General features: G+C 43.6%; 2 protein-coding genes across 2 annotated transcripts in view; one reads left to right on the top strand and one right to left on the bottom strand.

The window, feature by feature from the left end:
• Positions 1–13,863, top strand: part of ece2a (endothelin converting enzyme 2a) — a 70,702-nt gene extending 56,839 nt beyond the window's left edge. Inside the window, exon 3 of the mRNA XM_070974554.1 lies at positions 11,330–13,863. Coding sequence (XP_070830655.1) covers positions 11,330–11,620 — 291 coding nt within the window. The 3' untranslated portion in view covers positions 11,621–13,863. The remainder of the gene's footprint in view (positions 1–11,329) is intronic.
• Positions 13,864–19,413: 5,550 nt separating this feature from the next.
• On the bottom strand, positions 19,414–22,464 carry camk2n1a (calcium/calmodulin-dependent protein kinase II inhibitor 1a). Its single transcript, XM_070974878.1, has 2 exons — positions 21,940–22,464; positions 19,414–21,299 (listed from the first exon to the last, which is right to left on the bottom strand). The coding sequence occupies exons 1-2, from the start codon at positions 22,106–22,108 to the stop codon at positions 21,229–21,231; spliced, it is 240 nt and encodes a 79-aa protein (XP_070830979.1). The 5' UTR covers positions 22,109–22,464; the 3' UTR covers positions 19,414–21,228.
• Positions 22,465–27,499: the final 5,035 nt, after the last annotated feature.

A 27,499-nucleotide genomic window follows, 5' to 3' on the forward strand; every position in this document is an offset into this window, starting at 1 on the left:
AATGCGATGTTGGAAAATGTTTGAGTGTTAATCTAGCTTTGATCCCCATTAGAGATTTATGTTTTGTTGTCTCCAATAATGTTTATTGCTGGGCGCACTGCCACCCGAGCAGCTGATGTTACATTACTTCTGAATGGAGGAGCAGTCGACAGTCTCTTTCCTCTAAACAGGACGGAGCGTTGTGAGAGCATGGAGGAGCTATGGGGAAGAATGAGCTTTGCTTTAGGAACAATCAACGTAGACTGCTGTTATATGTTGTGTGTAAGACAAGTAGATGAGCAAACTTGCTTTCTTACACCCAAACTTCAAGAATAAATTATCTTTTTTTTTTCAGGTTGTTATGGAAACTGGCCTGCCCACGTCTGCAGCAGTCCTGTGCTGTACAGAAGTGTTTTCTGCCGCTAAGTCTCTCTACAGTCACTCAGTGAATTAATGTTACTGTTACTCAGCACAGCTAGCTACAACTTTTTTTGAGGATTCATGTTGGCTCAGTGGGCTTTAACAACAAACCAGTACTGTGTGTGAACCAGTGAGGGACAGAGTAAGTGTACCAGTGTCCCATAGCCAAACATGATGAATTGACCTCTGACTGTTATTTCTTTGATAAGCACAAGCATCTTAAATGAATTGGTTTCCCTCAGTGGGCTCTTTGGGTCAGAGTGAACCTTTCCTCCTCCTCATCCTCCTCCTCCTCCTCAGAGGGAATCAGAAATGTAAAAACACATGTACTTGCTGCACTCATGAGTAAATATGCCTCTCCATAATAGCAGCATACTATTGTTTTTATTATTAGTCAAACCAGTGAGCCAAAGAGAAGTCAGACCCACCTCTGCTTTGTAGTGGGATTAGTCACTGGGAGGTCCCCAGTGGGGAAGAGACTGTCTGGGCGTCTGGGCCAGAATAGGTGATACATTTATTTTCTTGCCAAGTAACACATAAGTGTTAGTACAGATGGAAAACTGGAACACATCGTTTTAATGAAATATTCTTAATCGCCCATTTTCACCGCAGGCCCAGGAACCAGTTCCTCAGACCCAGTTCCTGGTTCCAGAAAGTCTCTGCACCGTGGGTAGTGCTTTCCTCCGTCTGTGTGGAGTGATGTGACATCTCTGGTTGGTCAAAAATAAAACTTTTAGCTTCATTCACACAATAAGGAAACTGGGTCTGTCGTGTTGTCAAACTAGTGTTACCGCCTTGTGGTGGAGTGCCTCAGCCAGCACGGCAAGTTGCTGTTCACATCCATTGTTGAAGAACCAGTTCGGCTGAGAAATTCAAACAGATATCACATCACATAATGGTGACTGCCCTGAAGGAAATGTTTGGTGGCCGAGTGATCAATACCATGATGAGGGTCAGATATTTCTTAGAGTGATTATCAACAAGTTATGTCACTTGAAAATGCAGAGAGGGAATTCCCTCAGAGCCGCTCTGGAAGCACGGAGGCGGTTCAGGTGCCAGTTGTGTTGGTTTCAGTTTCCGTGGCTTCCCTGTGCTACTGGCCTAGTGAAAGGACTGGAGTGTGTTAGTGTGCTGCTGGAAACTCCACCGGGCTGTCCTGTCCCCCTTCCCCATCCCGTGGGAGACCCCTTCAGCAGCCAGACACACTGGCCCATTTCGCCTCCCTTTGCCTCGCGCTGTGTCTCCTCCCTCTCCAGCTGCTGCCAAACCCTTCATCTCTGGCTCGCCATTAAAAAGGAGAGAACGAGTGAAGACTTTATTGAAGTTGTTGTTTCTGTCTCTATCTCGATTGACTTGTCAATTTCTGTCCAAGCTTAATGCCCAGTGCCTGTTAATGGCTAAAACCCAATCAGAAAGCAGTAAAGCATTAGCTGCAGTGTAAGTCGTAAGTGTTGCTAAATAGAGAATGGCAACAATAAACTAATTACCCAGCAACTGCTGACTCAAGTCTACCCACAAGAACTTAATGGATAATTACATATAAGTGCGAGCGAGGGCTTGATAAGTGTAATAAGTGTCCTGGGCTTCGGGTAGCATCAGATTTACAGGCTGAGAAAACAGAGGCACAGAGGGAGTGAGCCAAAAAGAGGGGAACACCCTCCCTCCTCTCAGGCTTCTAAGCCAAGAGTGTCACTGTACCAGGCACTCACGTTTTGCTCTAGTTTCTCCGCGGCTCATATTCCTCTGAGTTTTACTATTTTTTGAACTGTTCTGAAAGGCAGATGAGTTTATTAATTACACATTCGCTGAGTCGGTGCCTTCCCATCCAGTGCGAAGTTTTTCACAAAGTCTGCATCGTTCTTTCATCATTCTGCACCAAGAATAGCAAACGTTGCTTAATTAACTTTGCATATTTGACCACAGTGAAACGCTGCTTTGTATCTGCGACTGCTATAAAGTAGTGGCTGTGGATGAGGCAAGTTTTTACTAAATTAAACACAAATGCTTACACAAACACACACACACACACACTCTGGAGTATAGGCATGAAAGGCAGTGCTAGGATGCTGGGAGCATGACAGTGGGCGGGCGTGGGTGTCTGAAGTGTGTCTCTGTCTTTCTCCGCTGGTGTGAAAAGTAGTTCAGTAATTAAAGCAAACCTCTCTCTGGTCCCCAATGGAAAGGGAAGGCAGAAAGGGTGAGGAAGCAGTGAGAGGGAGTGGGAGAGATAAAGAAGAAAGGAGAGATAAAAGCCAGAGTCGGTTATTTCTGATGAAAAGGGAAGAAAGGGAGGTTTTAATTTTAGCTCGGCGTGCCGGATAGCCAGAGGGGAGAATGTGGCAGCTGAATGCAGAGATGCTGATCGGTTCAACAGGGGTCGAACTGCGCTCTCACAGACCACACACAACACACACCAACACTGACATTACATCTCACAGCATGGGCACGCTGTTGAAAATGTCCCTGAAGACAAGAGTTTCCCTCATTTTAAGGGAAATGACCAAGGCAGACTGTCTCCATTTCCTTCATCTTGAATAGGCGCTTTGTAAACACATCAGCAGTGACCCAGTTCAGAGCTGCATTTAGTGTCAAAAAACAGGGATTTGTCTTTATTGAACTCCTGGATTCACCTCAAGTCAACCCACTAATTAGGCTGCAGAGAAAGACGTTTCTGACACACAACCTTGCTTGTCGGCAGACTGAAAAAGCCTCAAATCCCAGTGAAGTGTTGCTGTTTATTTCCACTGCAAACATTCAGTGTAGTTTTGTGTTGCTCGAGCTGTTTTCTCACATCAGCGCTGCTCGTTATCCGAACTTTCTGGCGCTCTCCTCGCCTAATGAAGGCGCGAGCTTCACTGTTCTGCTTCCTGGTGTTATTGTTTTGAGAGGTGTCCCGTACTGACCTACATACATTACCATGACCAGTGCTAAACTTTTGTCTCCATGGCGACACGAGGTGTGAGGGAGGGATGCGCCCACTTGAAGGACAGGATGTTGCTGTCTTCCTACGGTCGCCCGTGCCTCCACAAGCCCCACACAACCTGCGCTCACATCTTTATCAGAGCAGGTACTGAGCATAGAAATCTTCCTCTTTGAATCAGTGTCAGCTTCGTCTTCAAGCACAAACACACCATTTTTTGTCTTATAGCAAGGGAGAAGAGAGAAGAGAAAGGAGGGTCTCTGATGTATAATTTACCCATGCAGTGGGTGAGCATAGCACATGGGGTGTGAGCTGAATGAGGAGCAGAGAGGGGAGGACAGGAGGGTAGTGGAGAGGAAATTAGGGGGAGGAAAGTTGGGTGGGCAAAATGGGGAAGTCAGGGAGTTGGAGGGTGGAGAGAGGGAATCCAACACTCACGTTTTCCCTGTTATCCATCACTGTGCCGCGAGTCGTCCAGGGGGAACATGGGCCTGTATAAATGAATGTGTTATCAAATACTGTATTATCTTTATGTAATAGATTTTTGTAAGGTATTTTGTTTTCTAGGTCAGTTTCAAATGAAAACAGTTTCCTGAGGAAGACGCTTTGCTCGGGCAGCAACAGCCCACTCGCTCAGGCGAATTTATACTTGCACAAAATCAAGCGTCTCCAGGGCAGATGGTGCCTTATAGCGTTCGCACATTGGGCTCTTGAAGGCAGGGAGCTTGGAGACAGAAGAAGAGAACGGGAGGGTTAAAAACAGGGATGGAGGGATGAAGGAAACCAAGCAGGCTGTTGCACCCCTGGAGGGTAGAGCCGAAGAGTAGATCTGCTTTGTTAGACCGGCGTTGAGACCTCATTCTCTCACCCCGCCGCCTCCCTCCCTCCCTCCCATCTTTATTCTCTCACCACCCCTCTTCTCCATGTTCCTCTCACCCACTCGCTCTTCGTTTCTTTTTTTTTTTTTCCTCAAGACGTTTACACGTTTTTGCCATCCACATGCCTGGCTGCAGGCTATGGGTGAGGTGAAATGGAAAGGAAGAGAGGCAGTTGATTTCAAATGCACATTCCTTCAGAAGGGGGGTGGGAGTGGGGGCTGCAGGGAGGGGGTCTGCTGAGCTGCATGGGACCAGTAAACAACTACAGAGAAGATGGAGAGAGAATTTATAAAATATGATCTGAAATATGACCTAAATAAAATGCACACCTCCTCCCTGCTTCTCTCTCTGCCCCAGTTCAAATACGTGTTCACTGGTTCATAAATTGTGTGTGTCTCTGTGTGCGTGCGTGTGCTTTGTTCTGTGTGTGTGTGTGTGTGTGTGTGTGTGTGTGTGTGTGTGTGTGTGTGTGTGTGTGTGTGTGTGTGTGTGTGTGGATGTACAGTATCTCTAAAGGTGACAGTACGCTGTGGTCCATACAAGTCTGCTGACCAGAGATAGCACTCAGTTTGTGTTTCTACCCACTGACCAACTCTGCCTCACCCACAGTGTGGTGGGTGCATGCACACACACACACACACACACACACACACACACACACACACACACACACGTATAAATGCACTTGGAGGATCCACCTCTGCTTGCCTCTCACTAATCATCCTCCCATACTGAAGCCTCCATTGGTTCATAACAAAGAACTGACTTCTGGGAAGCAGAGCAGACTGCAGACTGGACCCTGACCAGTCGTAGCTTCATGACTCGCATAATGAACTTCAGTGATGAGTGTGGAGGTGAAATGGATCAACTTCATTACTTTATTAACTACTTTATTAACACAAGTAACATCATTCTGCTTTCACTTTGCCATGTTTACTGTTGTGCACGTAGGACTTTTCTCCTGTGGGTCATCACCAACATGTCGAAGTTTATATTCGTCAAGTTGAGTGTAATGTAGGTCGCACACTGTAGCAAAAGCCATGTGCTTGGAAATGTCGTAGGTACATCATGGAGTGTGGTGAGGTTATGTTTACGTTGATGCTGGCTATGATCTGGAGATTGTATCAGCTGACTTCAGACGATAGAGCATATGAGCTCAGCAGGTATTGAATAATATATTTTTTCACCCATAGTTAATGTCATAATTCAATACTTCCTCTCCCAGATTTTGAAATGCAGTCGGCTGAGTAGGTCCTGTAGGCCACTTTTCATGTTACTGATTGTGTGGAGTCAGCTCAGACCGATCCTCAGATGAACCATGTAAAATAAGGTGAAACTGCTTTCATGAAAACATCCCGGTTCACTCTTTTACATTTCATTTGTTTACAGTTCTATTTCTTTAGTTTCAGACTCTTTTTATCATACATGGTTTTTGTTTATAGTTCTCAAACCTTTCAACCCTGAACTGATGCGGTGAACATGTGGACAGCTATTACAAATCATCTAATAGATCAGTGTTGATGCGGTAGAATAGGACAGGATGACAGCGTGCGCTCTCACTGCCTCAGGAGTTGCAAACATACCTTTTCAATCTCAGATGAACCCAGATTACATAAACCTGAGGGTCCTGCAGAGTGAAACCCTGTCCTCATCTGACCACCGCAGACAATCAGTTATCCCTCGTACAGTATCTTTAGGCAAACCGGAGCTCAGAGAGGAAGAGAATGGACAGAGATAACGGAGGATGAGTGTTATTGCAGTCCAGTGCGGACAGAGAGGTGAATAGGAGAAGCTGAGGACGCACACCTGGAGAAAGAGAGAGGTTACAGAGTAGATGAATTGTCATTCTCCTTGGATCAACAGCTTATCTTCTTTCTGACTGCTCCAGAAAGGTCAGACAGTGACTCAGACTGACATATACAAAGTTAATATTTCAAGTTCATTTCAAATTATTCAGTTGTCCCAATACAAAGACCGCTCTGTGTCTACTGAAGTAATTCTTAACATGGCGATCCCAAAGGCTAGTTCTGACAGTACACTAAAAAGTTGATTGCCACATGAAATATTAAGAAAATAAGACATAAGTTATATTTATGATGCATTTAAACTCAAAAAGCTTCTTATAAAGGTGGATCATCAGGTTGGTTTGACTAAGAGATGACAGCCATGCTAGTAGCGTGGTGTTTTGAGCTGAATGCTAACAGTAGCATGCTACCATACTCACGATGATAATGCTAACATGATAATGTTAAGCAGGTATGTTTACCTTATGCACTGTCATAGTTTACCATGCTACCATGAATGTTTGTAAAAAATCTGGTTTATACCTGCTGACGGTGCTACAGGAAAACAGTCAAAGTCCAAAGTCCTTAGGAGCTGTCCCCTGGGAGCCATGACTGTACTGAATGGTTGTTGAGATATTTCAGATCAAAGGTAAATTTCTCAGTTCAGGATGAACAGCATCACTCTCCCTCACATACAACAGATCGATCAATATCAGAATGTCATGAAACATCTTGAAAAGGCAGTAGGATTACCTGGAATTCCTCATGGGGATCTTGACTCCGGATCTCATGTTACCTCTTTGGTGCAGTACACTCAGGACAGGTCGGGTCACTTAGACACACGCCTCCACCACCATTGTAAATAATTCAGGAGAGGCCATAAGTGTGTGTGCGCGCGCGTGCATTAGCGCAAACCATGTTGGAGTGTGGATGTTGAGGAATCGAATCAGTAGAGTGTGAGTGTGCGAAGATGGGCGCTAACAGAGTGGTTTCCTCTGTCCTCTTGGAGAAGCCCTGTGGCCCACTTAGGATCAGTTTACAGATGTCTGGCTGCGAGTGGATGGAGGGGGGTAGACTGACTCAGTGTTTTGGGGATGCTGTTTCCTTACTCCTGCGTTTGGGTGCAACAGCCAGCGAGCCCTCATCCACCTGTTGATTGTGAGGAGAGTCCACACGAGACACTTCATGACACTTTTAGATACGTTACAGCTTATCTGCGCGTCCTGAAAGTGATCTGTTCTGTAAGTAAAACGCTTGTTTATCTACAGCTTCCCGAGCAGATGAACACCACATCCGAACAGATCTGCCAGTGTTGATCGTTCGTATCATAATAATACCACCACTCTGATGTGTGGGTGGATGGTTTACATAGCGCCAGAGCTGCTGCCGTAGTACGCGTGCTGATACATACAGAATGTGTACAAATATGACTCACCAGACTCGATGCATCATCCTCCTCCTCATAAGGATTTCCTGCGAATGCATACATGCATGTCCATGCTGAGTGTGAGAATCTCGGTCAGTAGTGTATCCTGTAAACACATAAAGTGGGACGGGGTAATGTGGTGTCACTCTGTTGTTTAAAAGGGTCCAAAACGTGACAGAACCGACAGTTCGAGCTGCCCTCCAACTGCCAGCCTTGCTATCAAGCGGTCACCGTTGTGGCTGAGCTGTTTGCTATAGGTCAGTGTCGGGTTGCAGTGATGTCAGTCCTTGTCACCAGTGACATAAGGCTCTGGAGTTACACTGCACAGGTACAGAAGGTGCACCCATACATCTCATGTCATGAATAATGGCTGAAGGGGTGAAGTCAGGATGATGCTCTTTGTTAACTCTCGCTCTGCTTTACTCACTCAGCAAATCCTGTGGAGGGCTCCACCTGTGCTGGACTTTGACTTTTTAAGACCTGACCTTCTGAGGAAGCTGTCAGGATGTATTTTTTTAAGGTAAAAGGGACAGACATCATTAGTTTTCAACCTAATATATTTTCCACATTGAGACTGAATAAAATGTGAAAGGGTCACTCATAGCACCAGAACTCAAAGAATTAATACACATCTCTGCAGTTCTAGGCGGCACGGTGGAGCAGCAGGTAGTGCGTGTGCCTCACAGCAAGAAGGTCGACGGTTCGATCCCTGGGCAGGGCCTTTCTGTGTGAAGTTTGCATGTTCTTCCCGTGCATGCGTGGGTTCTCACTGGGTACTCCGGCTTCCTCCCACAGACCAAAAACATGCTCATTAGGTTAATTGGTAACTCTAAAATTGCCCCTAGGTGTGAGTGTGAGCGTGAATGGTTGTTTGTCTTGTGTGTTGCCCTGCGACCGACTGGCGACCAGTCCAGGGTGTACCCCGCCTCTCGCCCGTTGACAGCTGGGATAGGCTCCAGCCCCCCCACAACCCTGAAAGGGATAGGCGGTATAGAAAATGGATGGATGGATCTCTGCAGTTCTGCTGAGCCTTTTAGTCCCTGTGAGCTCAATATTTAGTTTTACAGCCCAGCTGTTTCAGCAAGCTCCAATAAGCACATGACAGGTGGAAAGAGTTAATGATTGGTTGGTGAACATGGACGAATATCCAGCACCTAAAGACCCTACAATGTTAATCTTTTTTTAGGCTTCTTAGGGGTCAAAAATTGATTATTGCAGGTTTAGGGGAAAATGTAGTACTTTTCAGATTCAGATAAGAACATCAATATCAAGAAAGGGAGAGGTCCAGCACTTCTTTAGGCTCATTTAGCTCAGTCAGTTGAGGTTGGGTAACAGTTACCTGTCAAAAGCAAAACAGCACGCATTCCAATAACTCGAAGGCAACGTGTTAAACATGTTGTATCTTGTAGGTGTAACACTTGCAGAGACTGAAATGGTTGCAGAGTGCAGTACTCAATTCAATATTCCCTTATTCGTCCCGCAAGAGGAAATTCCTCTATTTCTATTTCTCTATTTCATGACACTCTGGACCCACAAGACCTTTAACATTTTGGGATATATGCTTGTTACAGTCTTAAACGTGGACTGTTGCAGATTTGCAAAGACGTCCCTGCACTCATCACTGAATAATTCTCAACACTTTGCCCTGAAGAGGAGCAGTAGTTTATTGCATTTCTCACTACTAAACCAGAGTTTTCATCCAGCATCTAAGTCCAGGGGCAGGCAGAATTAGGAATCTGTCTATTCATTCTGTATGTACAGTATATAATATTCTGCTTATTGTCCATGAAAAGTTTCAAATCAATATGTCATGCACCCCATTCTTTATGACCGTCATTGCTTCAAGTCGAAATGCTTTTGCCTCCCTGCCATGCTTTTGTCAGGTACTCTCTAATCTAGAGCACCCAACCCATTTCTGTGCATCATATTAGGCATTCTCTCCCATATCCAACGACCCCTCCACCCTTCCTCCCACTTCTCCTCCGTGTCACAGTGGAGAGTGAATAATTCATGTTCGGGCTGCTTGCTGGTGGAGATGAATCATGTGAGTAGAGCAGGATACACGTGCTCCTCTCAGAGCGACTCTTCTCTCCAAAGACCCCAGGACAGCGTAGGGGGGAGCCACTGTGCTCCTCCACAGCTTACTGTACAGACCGCTACTACTACTCCCTCCTGGCTGCATGGCATTAACATCCCAGCTTTCATGACAGTCACACGTGAGCTTTGCCTTCAAAGCCCAGGCATGGAGCCATCCCCAGAGACCGTGATGTAGCCTCTCACCATGAATCCATATAGCCCTGCTGCACCTACAGTGTATGGCATGAAACATGAATTAGCTCATGAATTAACAGTTCAGATGTTTATATTTAGTTGACTGATCCCTTGGAGCAGTAGGTGTCCACTCAAGATTCACCATTTCCAGAGCTGTCAGCCGTACAGTATCTCATGGATCCTCATCAGCTGAGTTTGCTCAGGCATCACAGAGAAAGGTCAGTTGCCGTAATGTATTATAATTCAGGCTTTTTAACAACTGTGGTAAGTCAGTTTCAAATTGTTGTAAACGTTCCATAGTTGTACAAGAATTAGCAAATGTGGGACAAAGCCATTGCTTTGAAAGTCTCAAGTAAGTCTCAAGTCTTGGCTGTCAAGTCAAGTCAAGGTCAAAGCTTTGATTTTTCTGCTCTTAAACAGTAGCAATGTTAGGCTAACTTTGCTGCTGGTTAGCAGTAACATTAGATAGCTAACATTAAACTGCTGAATGTTGCTTTTAAAGGGCAACATTTAGTTCCCAAATTTTTGATGCAAAGATTTTATTAGCATGCTAACAAAAGGCTATTCAAAGGCTAAAGTGAGGTTATTGGTGTCAAAGTCAGAATCTGAGTCTGACTCAAGTGTAAGTCATGTGACTCAAGGCCACAACCCTTGAGAATTAGCTGTTGTTTATGATCAGGTTTATGCAAATTTGTAATTAAATCTGCTGTACGCTGCACCCGTAATCATTCTCTAACAACGTGTTCGGACAATATGTTGACCCAGTTTGCATGTTTGGTGAGAGAAATACAAAATACTGCCGCACACACTTCTGTCTCTGGAGAAACTCTCGGCCTGAGTCTGGGTAAATGTGTCTGTGCAAGCTTCGATTTGTGTCAGTATTCATATTGTGTGTATGTACTCTTGTCTGCCTGAGCTCTGCAGTCCTCTGAAGCTTACTGTGTCGTGATGCACGTGTATCTCACATGAAGGATCAGCACACTGGAGTGCTGATGGACCCTGAACAACAATTATTCATACGGAGGGGCCTTGACGGTTTTCCTGCCGTCACACCGTGTTATCGGACTGAGTGGCTGAGCACCGGCCCCGTGCATCACATTTGCACAGCGATGCAGTGCAATGCATGTGCCTGAGATGCCAGTTTGAGGGAATTTGGTATTTAACGTTTAATCTTAAGGTATTTAACAAACAACAAGTAGTCTTAGTAGAGTTTAAGTAGAGGTTAACAGCTTGAGCTGGAGTAGCTAGCTCCACCTGTCCATTGAAACCGTTGAAACGGTCTCAGATGATTCAGTAACTGTGGTAGGCAGTCGTAGAGGTTTCTGCTGTTGATGTTGGGAGTTATGATGGTGTGGTTCTTGGTGGAAATGTCTCCTGAGGCCTAGTCCAAACAGATATGGGTATATTTTTGAAAACGTAGTTTCTTCTATACGTTTTGGCTTTTCCTCCGCACACAAATGCACTTTAAGGTCACTGAAAACTGACCTTTTAGAAAACTCCTTCCACGGTGATGATATTCAGAAACTCAACTCTCACTGAGGTCAGAGCTGGTCGGACCTCTAGTTGCAGGTAGCCTACTGGTCATAGCTATTTTTTTCAAGCTGCTTGTAGAATAATGCTTATACTCTTCCTCTCCTCTTTCTTCTGCCAGATTAGTCGCTGCTTGAAGCCTGGAGGACGATTCGTCTCCATCACCTTCGCCAGCCCTTTCATCAGGAAACGCCTCTACGCCTGCACAGAGTACAACTGGTCCATTAAGAAGTACAGTTATGGAGAAGGTTTTGAATATTTTGTGTATGTAATGACCAAAGGAGAGGAACTCAGCCCAGAAGATGCAGCTCTGGAAAAACAGCTACTGGAGGATACGAAATCCCCACCTACCAGGATCATCACAACACTTAATGAAGCTGAGGAAGATTTCCTGTCTAATATTGACTTGTGAGATAAGTGGATTATCTAAAAGAATCCCAGGAATACAACCTCATCTCCAGAAGAGTTGGGACACTGTGTGAAATATAAATAGAAACAGAATGTCCTGATTGGTCAAGATGTCACATCATTTTGAGAGTGTGCTGGTAGTGGGTGTACAGTGTGGGATTCATGTATCCAGTCGTCAGTGTGATGTTTTCTGTCTGGTTTCATGTATCTGTGGAGGTTGTGTGGAGGTGGAGGGTGGAAACAATTGTCCTTGCAGAAGGACTAATAAATCCTAAAACTAAATCAAATGTTGAAACTGAGAAATGTCATTGTTTTTGAAAATGATATTCTCCTGTGATCGATGAGGAATGATTACAGTAGGTGCCCAAACTTTTATATAAATCACTTACTTGTACAGACTATTTACAACATTTGGGCGATGTTGGCGAGTCTCTGGATCCCCCAGATTCAAAATGGCCAATGAATGATCAGACCTGGAGCTCACATGTGCAAAGCAATCCAGTAATGGCACACAACACCACAAAAACAACTGAGGGAATGCTCCCTCAGGAAAACTGCCCCAGTAAAATCTCCATGAACCATGGACATTGTTTTCTGTATCATTTTATGGGATCGTATTATTTATACAGTCAGTTTAATTGTGATTGCTGGAGTGATTTGTAGTAAAGTCAAGCATGACTCATCATAGTTTTTCTTCCCTCTGTGCCATCATTTTCTGAAGCAGCTATTATCAGCTTCTGTTCTAGCTGAGTTCATAATAGAAACTTTTATCTTTTATAAAGCAATTTTACTTCCAAGTGTCCTCAACTGTTCTGTCTGCATATATATCAGAGAGATTCAGCAGCACAAGCCTGCCAGTGTTACGCAGCCTGCGAGACAAACCAGCATGTCCAGACACAGTACATAACAGCGGCCCTGGCCTGCATGTAAAGTCAGTGTTAAAGTCTATTAATATGTCAGTCAGAGTCTCCCCTTCTGTTGGGGTTGTCTGAATCTGTCCCACGTCTGCTTTAGATTCCAGAAAAAAGCTGCTAATGGAGATATGCGGTGTTTGACACACCCGTCAAGTGCACCGGTGCTGCATGTGGGCACATACACATGTACATACAAGTAACAGCTCACCCTGCGTGTTATTTGTTGAGGAAACATGAGATGAGTCTCCGGTCCTGTGCTCTCGGCTGCTTAAATATAGACCAGAAAGGGAGAGGCAGCCAGGCGTGCAGACAGGCAGGAAGGCTGGTGACTGGAGGGGGGACCACATTGATAAAGTAGAAATCATTTATTTTTAATTCTCCACTGAGATCTAATTACCGCCTATTTTTAAGACTTGGAAAAAAAGGTGTGTGATTTTTCAGAAGGCTCCTCTTTCGTTCCATGATTTTCTGCTGGGCTAACATGGCGGTTTGTTTAACTTTACCTTTGATGCTAACAAAATGATCTGTTTAGTAGCTGCTCTGGAGCTTTTGTTCGTACCGCACAATCTTCCTGAGCAGATGGACTTTGCCCAATTGTCATGGGCCTGACTATTGACTGTACTTCCTGTCAAGCTTTGTGTTGTCCTTGGACACACATGCAAAAATAATGACAGCATCAGCTACTGTTTGGACTCAAACAATGAGTCCTTGATTTCAGTTAGAGAGCAACTGAAGCAGCTTTTCATGTCTAGCCAGCAACTGTTGATTTTTGTCAAATGAAATAACAACACAGATTTTATCAGCTGTGCAGCAGCTAGCTAGTTAATTAAGCCTATGTTAACTCCATGAATTGGTCAAACAAGCTGTCTCCTGCTGACTTTGTGGAAGACATGCAAATAAAGAGGCAGCATTGTTCTCAGACTGCAGACATTCAGAGCGGCGTGGTTGCTATTGCTCTCGGGTTTTTGCTTTTGGAGCTGCTAAAAAAGGCACAACCTCCCCCAAACTCCTCAGATGCTGATTATTGTTCTTACAATGGTGCTTAAAGTTGTGACTGAACAGTCATTCTTGATATTGAAAACAGAAGTTGACGCAACAATGTCACCATGAGGTCAGTTTATAAGCCGTGTTGGATCTCTTCTGGATCTTTGGCTTCGATGATAACTGGACCAACTTCATCTGCTGTGTGACTGAAAGCTCCAGAACAGCTGCTGAACGGCCATCATCAAGTTATAATGTCTCACGCTCATAAGATATGAAATGTTCATCTTTGTGTCTTTTATACTCAAAGAGGATTTCCAGCCAAGTAATAAACGGTGTGACATTACCACGCTCCTGGGTCCTGTGGTATATTCCTCACACACCCTGCACACACACTGCAGTGCATATTGAAATGTCTTCCTCTCAGACAGTGATGGTCTCGATCTCACCCGCTCTGTGTCTCCCCCCGAACCCTTGCGCTGTGTCTGTATAAACCCCATTGGCTATTATCTGGTTTCCATGGTGATGTCTGGGTGCAATGCCCTGGCTACCTTAACAGGAGGCTTAAAAGAAAAACAGCCTGGCACCTATTTGGCCTGGCAGGATGAATGACAGGAAGGTGCTTATGTAAGTGGCAGTGGGTTTGATATTGACAACAGAGGCTCACGGGTGCAGAGCGGCCACACCGCAGCACTGCCACTTAAGATGATTTGATAGATTCAACACTCACGGTGGACTGATGGAGATCGTATGTCCCTTCTCATGCATAGTTTCTGCTTTTCATGCTCTATTTTCCCTCCAAAGCATGATGCCATGTACTCCACTTTTTCCTCACTCGGACTTAACCTTGCTTCCATTTCTGCTCAGTCAATATATGAATATATTAAAATTCAGCAGACTTCAACTTTAGTTTGCATATCCCTTCATCGGGCTAACTGATGTGCACTAGCTGAGACCCCAACAGTGAGATTTAACTTGACTGGACTTAAGTTACGTAACCACAGAGCAGGGCACAGGCCTCGTGCAGGAGAGGTTTAGTCATCATTTTCTCTCAAACACAAACCTTTTCGTCTTATGTGCAGTTTTTTTTTTTTTTGTTTCTTCAGATGATTACCTGAGTCATCCAGGTGTCTAAGACCATGATTTAATATAGAGTACTGTGGATTTATGTGTGTGTGAGAGATAGCAGAGCCACAATTTTCTCTCCTGCTGCTAATTGTCCTCCATGCTCTGTTGCCCAAGGGCAGCAACAACACTAATCTCCTGCATGCTCAATGCCTTTCTCTCTCTCTCTCTCTCTCTCTCTCTCTCTCTCTCTCTCTCTCTCTCTCTCTCTCTCTCTCTCTTACCCTCTCAGTCACTCCTCTCACCACCGCCACCACCCTGCCCTCTCTGTCTGCATCGATTGGCCCTGAGTGCTTTGGTGTGTGGGTGTTATGTGAGGGCTCATGCGAGTCAAAAGGTCGACTGCATGCTTTAACCAAACATCTCTGGGTTTCATCTGTCACATTGTATGTGTTTGTGTTCACACTGAATCACGACACAGCGCGGCTGTCTGTTTGTGCCGCAATCAACCTGCTACTTACCATGGCTGCACTCAAAGCTTTGTCCATTTTTAAAGGTTTACAACCAAGGTCCAATTTTTGTTCTGTCTGTAATAAAAACTCTGTGCTGACAATTTCTGAGATTTGGAAATGCAGCAACATTAATAAAAACAAGTCCAATCAGGTGAGAAACACAATCACACAGGCTTTAAACAAACCCTCAGGTGAGTCAAACTTATCTGGAGAATGAAACTTAGGCCTCATGGGTATTTTAAAACAGGGTTTTTCCTCCTTTGTTCTCCTTCATACACATGAGCACTGTCTCAAGAAATCTCAATCAATATGAAGACGCAACAACACAACCGACGGCAGGAGCACAGGCATCCGAAAACAAAGGATGCCTGTTGGCCAAGGCTGTGTTGGCCAATCAGATGCCTGAAAAAAGCCATTAGCGGTAGGCTACTTGCAATTAGAGGTTTGACAGTCCTGTCTAAAACTGGTGACGTTGGCAGCAGGGTGTGTGTCGTGGGAGTGTTATTATGTAATAGTGACCTCTGTAGCACATTCTGTTGTCTGTCTACCTCAATATAGTGGAAGAGCAACTGTCCATTTATGTGTAAGCATGAAAAAAGCAACAGAACATCTTTTGGCCATGTCAGTCATTACACAAGATCGCCTCATGTAAACGAAAGTGAGTGACGCTGTGCACCAGCACTGCAGACGGAGTTTTCCAAAAGTTTCCTTTTCAGTGACCTTGAACTGTTTATGTGTGGACGAAAGGCCAAAATGCATAGAAAAAGCTATGTTTTATAAAAAGTCGTGTATGTGTGGACTAAGCAAATGGCAAACAGTAAAAGAGAGATGGCTATACAACTTTTAAGGCGAGGATCCTGTGATTAATTGAGACAGGTGAATGGCATCATCTGTAGGCTAATTTTACTAGCTTGTCTGCTTGTACTGTAGAAAGTAATGAAGAACAAACCACAACTGCCTGAAAAATTAGTAAAAGTGCCTACAGCAAAGAAAAAAACACTGTAAACCTTATTAACCAACAATGCAAAAAACCTTCAAATGTAAATAAAATCACTATATCCACTGTGAGTATTCATGAAAACAAAACCTTTTGTGAATCATATTTAGAAAACCTCATGGAAGGGAGGGAACATCCTCTTGACTGCACTTCTTGACTGCAACACTTTTGCATGCTAACAGATTGCATGCTAACAGATTAGCTCACAAGTGCTAATGCTACAGCAGCTCGGCCACCCCTGTTATGTGACCCTCACTTTGCAGGGTGCTTCACCGACCAGTGTCCTAGATCAACTTTAAACAACCTTATTTACTTTCACACAGACTTTATTACCAGCATTTTACGGTTGCTCACCTTTGATTTGAACTCCAAACGAAGTGGTTTAGATCAGCCTCATGACTCTGAGCTGAGTAACATGATAGGAGGGAATAAAAACATATTTCCTCTGCACAAAATTGTGTTTACTTTTACATTCCTTAAATTCCCTTTTTCTTGTTAAATACTAGGAAGGGGGGCACTTTATTGCCTCATCAGTTGCTATAGACCAGATGAGATGGGACGGGGGGGATCATTGGTTATCCTTGTCAGTGGAAACGTTTCTGCATTAGATGTACAGAGGACCAAAGCTCTGCCGCTGCTTTAAACAGCACTGTATATCTGCCCATCTCCCTTGGGGCAGCATAATGGCATAATATACTGTATGGCAGGCTTATGTAACTGGAGGAGGAATATTAATGGACGTCCACTCAGGATGGGGCGAAAGTGGAATCAGATCAAAGCTCCCTGTCCTCGCTGCACACGCTCAGTTCGAACCCACACTGAGCGTAGCTCTTAGCTGTGTGTGCTCGTGTAATCGAGAGATAACAGCAGAGCGAGCACAACAATGGCACTTAACATTTACAGCGGTCTGTCGGAGCGGCTGCTTTAACATTTTGTTTGTTTCTTCATGCATGTTTTTTCATTCAGTCTCTTCACAGTGGCTGTCCATTAGCGAGGCTGCATGTCTGTGCTGACCCCAATGTGGCCTGCCCTCCCAGCCCATCTGCCAGGTCAGAAACACGAGCCACAAAGACCCTGGGTTACAACCACAGCTAACACTCAGCTGACCTCTGACAGTGAAAGCTGCAAGATGATGACCGAATTTAGGTCTCATCAGAGGACAGTAGCTCATTATTTGTTCCCTTAGATGTTCCAGATAATTCCAGTCTTATTTTATCTTTGAATTGTTGTCAATAAGTTGCATTAAGGAAACAAAACCACACAAGTCAGGAGGGGTTACTACTCATGTGGCTGTCACAGTCACCAGATCACATATTGGAGATTTTGAACCCTCAGTAGACCTTAAAAGACTGTTATATGTGCTAATTAGATTAGGCAGTTAAGACATTTACCTGATGCAAAATATCGGTGATAAGCTAAGATCCCAGCTAAGGATATGAGAATATACTACGCTGGCATTGTTCATTGTAATGAAACAAACTTAACCAAATGCTTTGTGTGTAACATGTTTGAAGGATAAATGAAAAGCTGATTCTTGTCTCTTAAGGGACAATGTTGATAACTATTAAGATAATATGAACACGTTTTGATGAAGAATATTCTGTTCTTTTGCCTGGAAAGAATGCAAAAGTATAGAATTAAAAATTAACTGACAAAACGTTCAAACAGTGAATTGGGGAGAGTGAGGCTGCAGCCTCACTGGTTGCAGGACTTGAGTGAATCACTGTGGAAGTCAGTCACAGTCATGACAGGGAGAGAGGCGTGGAGCAGAGCTGACACAGTTCAATACTTGCCCAAATATGTCAGTCCGGTTCCGGCTCTCCAGGGCTGCACATTACTGTGAAAAGTGTAATTGCCCATGGCCTCAGACAGACACACACACACACACAGCAACATGATCGATAGCACTATGTGTTCATTCAGTGCAGTGCTGATGTTATCAGGACAGTCAATAAACTCACTGATGGTAATGTGGTCAGCTCCACTGGTGACGTTTTGTTGATGTTCTGTTATTAGAGTGAAGTGCAATTCAGAGCAATACAAGCACCAGTGTTCATACATTGTTGACATGTAGCTTTTTATAGATGTGCCCTGATACTGTGGATGTTTTTTTCTTCCAAAAGATACACAAATGAGACTGAAAATCTGTCGTACCTGCGGCGGGACTTCCAGGAAAATGCTACAGTGTGATCACAAGGAAATGAGTTGTTATCAATGCTGTGCAGGTTTGTGTACCTCAGCTGGAAGACGGGTGATATCAGCTCACACAATTTCCTCTGACACTGCTGGCAAACAGTGTAGTACAGTATTCTTCCCTTTTCTTCCACCTGACAGTTTCACAGATCTGCTGTTGTCACATTCCCAACCAGCTTTAGAGAAGAAATGCATCCACATATTGAGTTTAGGATGAAAATAAACACTCAAGTCAGATTACATTAACTACTATTATGTCAGTCTAACAGCACAGTAAGTTTTCCAGCAACCTGAATCAGTTTATTACCCAGTGTTGCGACTGAGAGCTTGTTAGCAAGAAGCTAAAACTGCTGGATGATTGTTGACATGTGCAGGTTCTTCCACTCCATGTGGTTGTTTTTTGAAGGTAAATCTCACAACTACCGAAGAAAAGAAGCTTTAACACAGCTACCAGGATGATGTCCTCTAAGGATTTACGTATGTATCCCACAGATCCACCAACACCTCTGCATCCCCTCTTCTGTCAAATGTTGCTGCACATTTCTATGAAGACCATCCAATCTATCAAAAGGGTGCAATGAAGGGGTCCATGAGCCCAGCTGACAGGGCAGCATGGGGCATGTTGGGCAAACAAACGATGGGGAACGCTGTAATAAACATGTTTTTTGAAGTCTTGTGCATGATGTAAGTTTTGCTTGGTGCTCCAACCAAAGCGAGTGTTTACCAGGCTGCTAGTGTTTGTGTGAGAGCTCCTCTATGAGGACACTGTACATGTAGACTTTGATGGATGATCGTGTGGCTCCCCCGGGGGTCTGTGGTTTAATGGATTCACTAGTGTAGGCCTGCATAGAGCTGTTTAACAGCTTAACAGATGGATCACTGTTCCTTCCACGCTCTTTAATTAAGGATCAGTATTTACTGTCACTCAGGTAATGGCTGCTGATTCCAAAGGCTGCAAAGAAATGGGCAGATTTTTGCTTTCAAGTGCTGAAACTGTGTTTGTTCTGTTTCTTAAAAAGATCTTACACTTATTTTTCTTCTTCTTCATCTTTCATTCACAGAACATGTTTGTCATCTCCCACTGACTGCTTGGTAAAAATGTTTTTGGACAAAAGCCATACCAGAGAATCACATCAACATTTTCTTTCACCATTTATTAATTCACCAAATACAGTGAAAATGGCATCATAATATACAATGACTCATTCTTAGAATGTCATGACATTTTTGTTGCTTTTTTGCTTCATAAAACGATGTTTCATTATTGAAAATATTAAGGTTTCATGCACAACAAACCATATCCAGTTTCTTTAAAATAATGGTACAAAATAAACAAAATTAAAAAACAAAAACTGTAATGTCCAAAATCGGTCAAATAACAACGTGTTATTTGAGGATACTCGTAAACAGTGCAATATACTCTAAAACTGCCATTTTCTAACAAATTCATCAACGAAGCTCAAGTCACAGTATACGATTTCTTAATAATAGTTTAACATTGATGTGTGCAAAAACCCCAGACACATTCAGTTAGTCTTTAAAAAACGTCCCACGTCTGATATAGAATGAGACCAGTCCAGACCAAAGCTTAGATCCGCCTCTGCTGTATGAAGCCTAGTCTCATTCTGTATATCCTCTCTGAAGTAGAAATATTTTTGTTGATGAACTGTAAGACGATAGACTAGCATATCATTTAAATAACAAATATTTAGATATAAAAATACAAATATGACTTTTGTTAAAAAGAAGCGTGCCAGGGTAAGAGTAGTGGCACCTGTGTTGGCACCGGAGTGAAAGTTCATGCAAATAGATGGAGAAAAAAACTGAATTCATAGAAGACGAAAAACACGAATAATTGCTTAATTAAAATAACCAAATCATTTATTTTTTCCCATCAATTTCAGGACTATTATTTTAAACATGTACTATAACCTCCACGTCTCTGCTGGCCTCTGTAGATATCTGAGCATTTGAAAATGCAAAATGAACAAGAGAGAAAAAAAAAGGGAGGAAAAAAAAAAAGATATGTGCCGGAGTAAAATCAGCTACATGAAGGTGCCAACCTGCACCTTTAACCACTGATGGGTGCCGCAAGACGAAGAAGAAGAAGAAGAAGAAGAAGAAGAATGTAGCCTGCGGTTCAGTTTTAAACTGTGGCCTAATGCTCTTTAAGGGCCATAAATAAATGGGGTTCCACTACAGAAAATATTAACATTGCACCATCCTCGGATATATGTTTTTACATACAATAGGTCTGCTCTATTTAGTAGACTCGAGAGTTTGGTTGGTCTGTTTTTAAAAAGCTTAGCAGCAACAGGAATGCATTGGACCAGTGCTGAAAAGGACAGCTCCCTTGAATGCACCGTCGCTGACTGAATCACCAAAGCAAAGCCTACAGGAGGAGGAGGGGGTGAGGGGGGAGGAAGAAGAGGGGTGAGGGGGGTCAGAGAGCTTAGCCTACCTACTGTACAACTTATTGAAACAGGGCTGTGATTTAGCTTCAGCCTCCAGTTGCAGTATTTTGTTGCTTACAGCGCTTTTGGAAAGGAAAAAGAGATGGTCGTGAAGTAATGACAAGTTCATCCATCATTAAAGTCAGCAGAGGTTGAGACACAGAGCAGAGTCCGCCATCTCAACATCCTGCTGCGCAGCAGTAGTTAAAATCGGGATTCGTTTGGAGAATTGCCAGCAAATCCCATGATAAATCTTGGTCTTTTCCAGAGTCTCTCTCTCTCTCACTCTCTCTCTCTCTTTCTTCCTCCATCTCTTCCTTCCTCATTCATCTTCCTTTCAGCCTTCTCCATTTCCCCTCCTTTGCCTTTTCTCGTTTCCTCATGCCATCCACGCTTCGTGCCGTCGTTTTTCTCCTGCAATCCTCGAACATGCACAGCCGCCAAGTGCTTCAAATCGGTGATCAAAATTAAAAAGTCTGCAAGGCATCGTTCGTGTTTTAAACGCCGGGTGAGGACTTGTCTGTCATCCCCTTCAGGACCTCGTCTATCCGGTCGTCCTCGATGACCACTGTGGAGAGAGAAGGGAAGAGGATGTGCACTGAGACCATGACAGCAGAGGCGCATGCAGTATAGTCAAACAGCGCGGACATTGTGTGTTATTGTAGGTCACGACTTCTTTCCATAATGGAGTCTTATTTATGACCTATAGTAGGGGGGATGTGGCGCACTGAAATAACCAGTGAACGCGGTGCGTCTGCAGGTGAATCAATCAGTTAATGAAAGCGCTATCGCAAATCCCTGACCTCGACTGCGCGCACTTGGTGAAAACAGCTCATCCACCGGTGATGGCGACAGTTTAACCCCATTGTTTGAGGGCTACACCGCGGGGTGTGTCCTCGCATGGAGAGCATTTCTCCTGCGTGCATGTAAACAGTCTGAATGTCGTCGACAGCCACACGCTCGTGCAACAAAGACGGATTCATGCCCGTGGTGCATTTTCAAATGTCATATCTGCAGAGTATTCTAGATACAGCACCGCGGATTAAGGGAGATTACACGAATTATGACTATAAATCCCTAAATGCAGTGCAGGCTTGTAATATTCATATATGTTTTGCTCGTTTTCCATCACATTAATAATTGAGAGAGTGTGTGGAGAATGGTGGCAGCGTGCCTAAGTGTCAGTCCTTTATTTAACCGTCATTTACCTCGCTTGGCTCTGCCGATCTGTCCAAGCTTCGGGGGTCTTTTCGCCTGAGACGCGGCGAAAAAGGCGCTTGTGTCCTGCAGTCCGCAACTAAAGGACATCTGGCTGACCTCGCTGTCCGCCCCGTAGCCGCTCATTTTCCCCTCGTTGTATGGCAGCACCTCGGACATTGTGGCACGATGGAGAAGGATCACCAGCGGGGATTAAATAGTGGATAAAAGTGTATTCAGCCGTAGATTCCCTTTTTCTGCGCGTGCAAGTTGCGGCAATTTGGCGTCTCTCCTGTTTGGGACCCTTTTCTGAGAGTTACTCGATGTGGATCCGGGGGCCAGCGGCTGAGGTCCGGGCGTTGTTGTGGTCTCTCGGTGGTCTCTGGATGCGCTGCGGCTGCAGAGAGAGAGGGTTGTGTTCGCCTGTGTTGCTGGCTGATGTCTGATGAGGAAAGTGGGAGATCCCGGGATCATAAAGGAAACCCAGGCAGAACGGTGAAGTCATCCATCCGGGTTTGAAGCGCGCGCGCGCCCTTGTGTGTGAATGTGTGTGCGAGCGTGTGAATGTGTGTGAATGTGTGTGTGGTTGGGGACTCCGAGTGGGAGAGGAGCAAGAGTGACATCAACAGGCGAGAGATGAAACTGCAGAAGTGAAGGACTCAAACTGGAGTCGGTCTGAGGTTTGAAGGCGAAGGCTTTGCTTTAGGATGGAACGAGGAAAATTCACTGTAATATAAAAACTGATCGTGTGGCTGGTAAAATGAATGGATCCCATAGCGTTATATTTTGTATATTTTGTATATTGTAGCACACAGCAGCCACATTATGAGATAGGTCTTTCCATATACTATAAGATTAGACTTTGAACAGTCTGCTGCAGTTACCGTACAAATTAGGATTTTACATATGAAACGTGACACATTTATAAAATATGATGTATTGTTATAGATTCAATTGTGAAACAGTAGATAAAGTAGTCAATACTGGCTCCATCTCCACCCGCTGCAACTCTAAAAAGTTAAAATGTCATTGCTTCAGTTATAAGAATCCAATAAAGTGCTGTATACAATAATAAAACACTCTGAAAACTATTTTTAATGCTTCTGTGCTTTTCCTCAAGTAAAGTTTTGAATGTGGGACTTTACTGTGTCACAGAGTACTTTTATACTTTGGCATTACTACTCTTACTTAAGAAAAGGATCTGAGTACTTCTTCCAACACTCATAGCAGCACAGGATGTTGGTATGACAGCAAAGACAGCAGAAGACAGCAAGGGTTAAACACAAAAATAAAGGTAGTTTTATTATTATGGGACATGTGGGATACAGGATTTTTACAACTTTATCCGTAAGGACTGAAAATCAGGGCATCTCACCCTCTGCTATTTTTTATATATACATTTTTATTTGTGAATCCCCCAACTTTATTAAAGCGCATGACTAAGTCATTGAAGTGCCCCTAAAGTGTCACAGCAGCAACAGAAAATACAAAAACAGATACATAATTGTACAAACAAGAGAAGTAAAAAAAAACAAAAAAAAAACAAAAAAAAACTCAAAACACTAAAATACCATACAGGTCTGTACATAATGAGCATCTGCTGTACACAATAAGTGACATGAAAACATCACAGAGTTTAAATGATGACATTAAAAACCTTTCAGACTTTCTACAAGAAATAAACAAAATTAAGAAATAAAAATAAACTGGTAAATAGAGAAACATACAATATGAACCTGGCTGTGTGTCTGCAGAAAATGGCTCATTTCAGCACCCTGGACAGAGGCAGTATAATTTATACATTAGCTGCATTTCAAATGACGTCACTCTTCCCTCTCTCTCTTTGCAGCCTGTGTTACAATATCCTGTCCTCACAGCATATGGTGCCTCATAAAAAGCTCAAATAATGAATAAACAGAAAGCCTATTATTGGACCGGGCTAGTTTTAACAACTCAGGCCAGCTGACCTGTCTATAAACATGTAATAGCCTTTCCATTGAAGCGGCGTTCCTCTGTTTTAGTGGCCATCCTGCATAGCTGACCGGTGAAAGTGACCAGCTGAACAGTGTTGAGATCAGTGCTGTTGGAAAGGCTCGTGGATTTCCTGTGGGGATAAGACGCGGGGCGGCTGCTGAGTCAAAGCCAAGTGAGCTCCTGCCTGCTGACTGGCTTCCCACAGAAATATGGCCCATATAACCCTGTAAGAGAACATTTCTGTTTACCAACAGTTTACTCAGAAAACACGCAGCCAACATTTTGGAGGTGAGTTCAACCCAAACAGTCTATTTCCATGCATGGCAAAAGTCGTCACAGAGACTTGAATGAAGTTATTTGATGACTTTGAGCTCGCGATAGACAACTGCAACTCATTACCTTTATATGATCTTTCTCTGGCATGGATCCACACTCAATGTTTAAGGCTTTATAACGTGTCACAGATTATAAATCAGCTACTTCATCTCAGTGTCATTCCCCAGGGATGACTCACAAAGCTCCACCTGTTCAATAACCTGCAGCCTCGAAGCAGAGCAGCTGATTGACGCAGGGATTTCACATGATGTCACCAGTCAGCGATGCAGTGGGAGGCTGAGGAAAGAAATCTGACCTGCCCGCTCCACATGGCACCATGTGGAACAGGAAACATGCATCCTTTACACCCACTGGATGTTTCTCTTTCTGACCTCATACGAACAAAATGACGCTGCGTCAAACATAAATAAAACGACGGGAACGGGATCAATTGCTAATCCTATTTGACATATACTCAATTGAAAACAGCTCAGAGACAATCTATTTAATGCTTGACCTCATCAACTTCATTGATTTTTGTAAATAAATCAATGACATAGAGGCCGGGAAAGTTATGGAATGCTCCAAAAACACCTGTTTGGAACATTCCACACGTAAACAGGTTCATTGGTAACAGGTGACAGCATCATGTTTGGGTATGAAAGGGTAATCCTGGAAAGGCTCAGTCGTTCACAAGCAAGGATGGAGAGAGGTTCGCTGCTTTGTGAACACATGATTGTATAAAGGATGTTACTGCAGTAATATAACATTTGTTTGCAAATGATTGCATTCTGTTTTTATGTTTTATACAGCGCCCCAACCTTTTTGGAGTCAGGGTTGTACCTGGTGCTGAACCCACCGAGCTTTAGTGCAGTGACTCCACATTTAGTCTCTCTCTGTTTAACTCAATTGATCTCTTTCCATCCACATTCCTCTTCTTCTGTGCCCTTCTTTCTCTTCCTCCATCTCTGCCTCTTTAGTAGGCAGCAGTTCTTAATGATCAGGTTCACTCAATCAGTCATTCATCTCTGACAAGGGCACCCACCCTTAAGAAATGTGTGTGTGTGTGTTTGTGTGTGCGTGCGTGCGTGCGTGCGTGCATGCGTGTGTGCATATGAGTGTGTGTGTGCATATGAGTGTGTGTTCTCGAAGCACTGCCTCCAATTACAAATGAATCACCTTGCTGAGTCACTCACCCCCTCCCCATCTCTCCCCTCGAGCAGACCAAGCACTGCTGAACACACACACACACACACACACACACACACACACACACACACACACACACACACACACACACACACACACACACATATACTCACTATGTTTCTCCCTATAACAAGCCAAGAGCTAAGGGCTATATGATCAATTCCTTGAGTATCACCTCTTGAGATTTGTGTGTGTGTGTGTGTGTGTGTGTGTGTGTGTGTGTGGGTGTGTGTGCATGCGCAGGTATATTTATATATATTTCAGGAAAACTAAAAACGTAAGCAAGAGGACAAAGAGAAAAGGTGCACACCATCTGTCGTGATGGGCTAAATAAAAGCATGTATATCTGCTCTCCTCGTCGTGAAGATTAATGCTGTTTGTCCTCCTGCATAAATATCCTCCGGTAGATTTTAGAAACGTTGGCAGATCTGCTGCCCTCAGATCAGCGAGCACACAGCTCAGAAAGAAAAGCTCACAGCTGTAGTTTCCAGCACGCTGGAGCTACACCGAGGCAGCTGCACGCTCCGCCTCGTGCACCTCCTTCACAGGGGAGGCCAAAGCTGTGATCAAAGGTGAATGTTTCATGTGGTTTAGTACCATGTTGGTGAAGCCTGTGGGTGATTTAAAAAAGCAAAACTTGTCGCAAAGTTCTGTTCAAAGCTTCTGCATTTCTTTATTTGTTGTATTTGGACGACAGGGCAGACATCAGATGTATTAAAGGCTGGCTTTTGCTCAAGTATTGTACTTAAGTACAGCATTAAGTTATTCTTACTTTAAATTTTATGCTACTTTCTACCTCTACTCCACTACATTTTGATTGGAAATATCATACTTATTACTGCACTTTATTTGTCATAGCTACTGCTTCATACAAAACATATAATTCATTTGTAAAATGTGATGCATTGTTACAGTTTAAACCATCCAAATGTATATGAAGCAGCTGAAATTAGCGTTAGCTCATCATTAGCAACGTTAGTCAAATTTTGAAGGTGATAGAGTATTTTTATAGCGTGGTATACTGCTTGATCTAAAATAAAGGACCTGAGTACTTCCTCTACCTCTGGCTCTAGCTCTCAACTGTTGTTGCTCATCACTCCTGAATGCAAAACAATGTCACCTGAAAGGTGTTGCTAGTGACAAACACACAGAGAATTATCACATGACTGTTACTCCTCATCTCCTTGTAGCATTTCAGCATCTTTCAGCTCATTGTTTTGGTTTTCTAGTCCATGACTGGTCTGGTCACATCTCTCACCTGTGTAGTTTCCAGCAACAGCAGGCAGCTGTTTTCAGTGGAACACGACCTGCCTGGCACCAAACAGCAGAGAGGAAAAGTTAGTGACAGGCTGGTGAACATAGAGAGGCATTTAGCAGCTAAATGCAGCTTCTGTTGGTTGTTTAAACTGACAATTGAAACTTACATATGTGTTACACATAACAACCTTTGTTTTATCATTTGGCGTCGCTGTGTTTCTAGCTTACTACACTGCACTAAAATGGCCAAATCATTCATTAATGCAGGTTTAAATCTTGTTCAGTACAGGTCAAATTATCAAGCAGTACTGCTAAATAACGGTCAGAGGTAAGTCTGAAAAAGAAAAAACTTCACTGTCACTGACTACAGCCCCAAAGAAAACTGCTGACAGCGTCTTCTGTGGACTATCCAGGAAAAGATACCTGAAGAGATATTTTGGTGTTGAATTTTTCAAATGCAATTTTTTAATGTTGTGACCACCACAAATTAAACTCCCCTTCATTATACTGGAACGGCAGAAAAAATGTAGGAGACAGATATGGGCAGATTGTTTGTTTGTTTGTTTGTTTGTTTGTTTGTTTGTTTGTTTGTTTGTTTGTTTGTTTGTTTGTCATGATTTCTCCTTCCTCCGTTGGATTTACAGTATTTTTGTATTCTGGGTTGGGTAAATGGGCTCTGTGCTCAAACTGAAGGGTGAAAACTTTAAATCTGACCATTGTGTATTTCCCTGGGATATCATACCTGTCTCTTTCCCTCCACAGGGAAGGAGCACTTGGTTTGTTGATGAGAGGAGAAGCGCTGCAGTCACACTGCTG

Source organism: Chaetodon trifascialis, chromosome 11, assembly GCF_039877785.1.
Source record: "Chaetodon trifascialis isolate fChaTrf1 chromosome 11, fChaTrf1.hap1, whole genome shotgun sequence".
Lineage (NCBI taxonomy): Eukaryota > Metazoa > Chordata > Actinopteri > Chaetodontiformes > Chaetodontidae > Chaetodon > Chaetodon trifascialis.

Excerpts from the sequence above, each read along its gene's own strand:
- camk2n1a (XM_070974878.1), bottom strand. The coding sequence starts at position 22,108 with ATGTCCGAGGTGCTGCCATACAACGAGGGGAAAATGAGCGGCTACGGG. Across the intron at positions 21,300-21,939 it reads GATCGGCAGAGCCAAGCGAG|TGGTCATCGAGGACGACCGG; the intron begins GTAAATGACGGT and ends CTCTCTCCACAG.